Source organism: Malaya genurostris, chromosome 2, assembly GCF_030247185.1.
Source record: "Malaya genurostris strain Urasoe2022 chromosome 2, Malgen_1.1, whole genome shotgun sequence".
NCBI classification, from domain to species: domain Eukaryota; kingdom Metazoa; phylum Arthropoda; class Insecta; order Diptera; family Culicidae; genus Malaya; species Malaya genurostris.
In genome coordinates, this window is record NC_080571.1 from 350253307 (window position 1) to 350257500 (window position 4194).

General features: G+C 35.6%; 1 protein-coding gene across 1 annotated transcript; it reads right to left on the reverse strand.

Annotated features, from left to right (window-relative positions):
* Window positions 1–1175: 1175 nt before the first annotated feature.
* LOC131428129 (uncharacterized) lies at window positions 1176–3618 on the reverse strand. Its single transcript, XM_058591812.1, has 2 exons — window positions 3385–3618; window positions 1176–3323 (listed from the first exon to the last, which is right to left on the reverse strand). Exon 2 carries the CDS (start codon window positions 3159–3161, stop codon window positions 1527–1529), a length of 1635 nt encoding a protein of 544 aa, XP_058447795.1. The 5' UTR covers window positions 3162–3323; window positions 3385–3618; the 3' UTR covers window positions 1176–1526.
* Between the last annotated feature and the right edge of the window lie 576 nt (window positions 3619–4194).

Below are 4194 nucleotides of genomic sequence, written 5' to 3' on the forward strand. Positions count from 1 at the left end.
CAAGATAAGACATGACATGATCTACGTCTGAAATCGTTGATCTCCCGCCCTTTTTCGAATGGAGTACAATTGAATAAACTGCATCAGAATCAGATAAGAGAAATTCTAATGATACACTATTATCAATGCTAGAAAATCAAATTACTGAAAAAATTGTCAGCGCATAACTTAAGTTAAACCGTTTGAAGGCATCTTTTTCGTTTTTACTCATATTTGGCAAAATTTACTAATTTCGCTAATTTACTCGCTCCTCCGTGCATTTTTGCTGATCACAACAGAAATGATATCCTGCATCACTCATTTCCGAATTCACAAGAAGAAGCTTTTACATCAACAAATACACGTTTTCCTATAAAATGTAAACGTTTATTGTGGAGATTTTTTCAGGAAATAGGGCAAAGCAGTAATATAATTAGGTATTTAAAAAATGCGCTCATTGAAAATATTGGACGTCACATTCCGAAAACCTCCCCCCGTTCCCCCTGTCACAAAAGGTCACGTTTTATGAAACACCCCCCTCCCCCTTGCGGCGTGACGTCTTTTATGGACAGCCCCTAATGCACTGATGAGCTGAATGCGAAACGTAAATAATTCAAACAAATTCTTAGTTTCATCGTATCCCATGGTTGTATCGTTAGCTTAGAGCGAATCCTAGACCTCATACCAACCCATAATCTCCAACTCCGCGACACCTATGGAAGAGAATGATGAGTCGTCGTCCTTCCGGGAAGTAGGTAAAGCATTAACGTTTTCTCTTCTTTTCATCCTTTATCTCTGTGAACGATGGAGATGGGAGCGGCCGGCAATGGTGGATATCCGGTTGTTGAGATGTTCTGTCTGGGTACAAATTATATCAATTTCCAATACTAAACTGATTATTCGAGCAGCAGAAAACAAAATGATATCAGCGTGAAATCCGCCAATGCCATCGTCTCAAACACAAAGTAATTCGAGACCTAAATGTAAGAATAGTCCGAAGTTTTCAAAAAATCGAGTTAAAGGCATTCGTTGGTGAGTGTCAACAGCAAACAATTGCGTGAATAAACCAGGTTGAATTTTATTGTTCATCTTACATCTTTATTACATACACAGTTTGCTTAATCTATTATTTTCTTATACTATCTACTATAAATTCAATAATGGTACAACATTAGAAAATGTTTTTTTTCCTTGGTTGATAAACCAGTAGATGATTCAAAAAGTAACTCATTTATTCTCATTAATTCTTTTTGAAGATACTCATATTTCATATATTTCAAGGAATATCAAGAAATCAGAAATCGCCATCTTGAGTTTCAGAACCACCTTAAACATCGTTATCGCAACTTATCAATCCCGTTCCGAAAATACTTTTATTTTGTGAGGAATTTTAAGCAATATCAATTAACCGGAAGCCGCCATCTTGGATTTTGAAACGAGCCCAAACTTCATTTTCTTGCACTTACTCTTCACATCCGTTTCGAAAATAGCCATATGATGGGTGGTTTCCACATTCATAACACAAAACTTTTTTTACGGACCCCCGTTTAGTTCGTAAATGGAGGATTCGGTGTATTGCAGTCAAGTTGCAATTCAGGTAAAGCAGTTTCTATTTCAATACGTTTTTGTTGTATCAACTTTTCGACTATTTCGTCACTTATGAGAGCACGAAGATTTTCAGTCGGAAGTAATTCTTGCAAAGTAAGTTCAACACCTTGAAATGACACTGATTTCTGTAAAAGTTTCTCTTGACTAATATTGTCCAACAGATTCATGTTGTTCTTTGAATCATCAATCGAATGAAAATGTTGATTTCTGAAAAAATGTGTGACGCGATCTTCAGTGGATGTTAAGAAAATGAGTTTGATTTTATTGCCAACCAAATCTGATTTGAAAAAGTCATATGAGACCTTAGACTCTGGACAATTATCGTCCAGTAGAAAATAAACTTCCGAATTCGCGTCCTTGAAACTATTTATTTCTTTCTCAAAGTGAGGCACATTTGTTAGTTTAAAATAGTGATAGTCTTGTTTTTTGTTATGAAAAATCTGATACACTTTAAGACAGGTTAGAAACCCTTCTTCGGTACTTTTATATACAACCCTCGGAAAATTAGAGTCAATCAAATTTTCTAGAGGACTGCAACTTGCAAATTTGATGCAAAAGTTCTCCATCGCGCATTTAAATAAGTTTGTCGAAATCCCCAGCTTCAAATCTGCAATGGTACAAAGGACTTTCGCTGAAAGCTCTGTAAATTCAGTTATCTTTAGAAAATGACAAAAACCATTTTCCTTGCAGTCTAACCAACTGTAAATCATTTTGCGCAGATCTACAAACATCAATTTGGCGTACAAATCATCTGAGACAGAGCCCTGCATCCCTTTGAAATTTTCTGTTATGTGGTTTACAAGTTCTTCGTAGTTTGGCTGATTAGTAGCAATGATGCATTTTTCAAAAAACTTCTCAACATCTGCTTCTTTAAAATATCGAAGTCTACTCTGTGATTGATTTTTAAATTTAAGTGCTTCGATCAGTTGCTCATTTGTACTCATCATAGTTTGCATTTTGTTTCCATTCGAAAAAACCTCGTGCAGTTTCATTTCTACAGGGTTTAAATTTTCATATTTCTTGAATCTGGCAGTAAATCGAACCGCACCTTTTTTAAGAAAAAACACTTGATTGTCTAATTCAGCGCTGTACTTTTTAATTAAATCGGCTTTAATGTTTTCATTGCTATCTCTAAACACATTTTCTATCTCTTCTAGTAAATCGTTGAAATCTTTGTTGCTAAAATCTAATAAAGTCTTTATGCATTCATCAGTTCTTCGTACTTTAAAAAACTCTCCGCTGCCTCCTAGTAAATTCAGAGCACTTCTAGTTCTAGTTTGGAAATCAGCTTCTATGAACCACCTCAATCTGTTATTTAGTTTTGCATTCGTGTAGATCACAAAATCAAGGTTCCCACCATCGAACTTACTGTTGTTCATAATGTCACAAAACGATTGAAAATATTTGTACATCGAAAAGTCTTCCTTTTCCTTTTCGTTTTCTTTCACCGGAAAAAAAATGTTTCTCGTTGATTTCCGGAAACTGCTTGTGTTTGGCGTGGATGAACAAATAATTTTGAGTTTCACCGTCATCTGTTTCCCACACCAGAATTGCATCGTTGAATTTTTCGGCATCTTCCCATTCGGTTGCTAAGCGGAAATTTTTGAAACTTTCATCACGAGCAGCTCCTTGGTAGATTTTCATTAGTAAGTGCACCTGGAATGAGTCACCGTGGCGAGCTCCTCCCGGTGTACCGGTCTTCTTATATTTTGTGTTGTCTTCAGCCATTTTAACAGCTAAAACGTTAACGATTACGATTAAACAGGAAATTGATTATGAAATTCACAGATGACTCACTGCTAATATCAGTTACTTCGATCTAAATCGTTTAGTTTTTACTCGCGTTTGAATTGCAGTTGCATTTTCTGAAGCCTGAATCTCTGTGTTCTCAAAAATACTCAAATAACCGTGCCCCGCATCAGTATTATACCATAAACTTCAGTTGTTATGATTTTCAATATTTCACGAGAATGAACCACTTGGTCAAACTTAAAAACCAAACCAGTTAACAGTGAACTGAAAAAAAACGTCTTTAATCACCACGAACTGAATCAAAAATGGTGGTAAAATTTGAAAGGAAATGTTAAACTGTTATCTTAAAAGCAGACCGGTTGATATCAAAATGATAAATATGGTTTAAAAACGGGATTAACACTTGCGCTCGGATTCTTATCCATAAGTAATCATAATCGCATGTTCTTAGAATTATTTTGTATCGAAATGAAGTAAGCCGCCTTAATACGGGCTACTAAAAAATCACATGCGCAGTTAGATTGTGCCAACTTTTGACGTGGGACTTTTAAACTTTTGTCAATGTCACTGTGCCATGTTCACCACTATTTCATTTCTTAATTCATTTTGGTATAAGTAAAAGTACATCAGCGTCATACATCTATTTGGTGAACTCAGCTGATGCATGGTAGAAGTTGTCTATCGGTAGTAAAAGGAGTCAAATAACCTAATCTCAAGTCAGCGTCGTCAGCATGCTTGGTTCTTCTAGTCAATTAGGTGGTCTTATTCCGGGGACAAAACAAACAATATTGCTGATGATTGCTCATGTAATCAATTCTCGGTATGTTTTGAATTACTTTGTAGATTCTTAAGCAT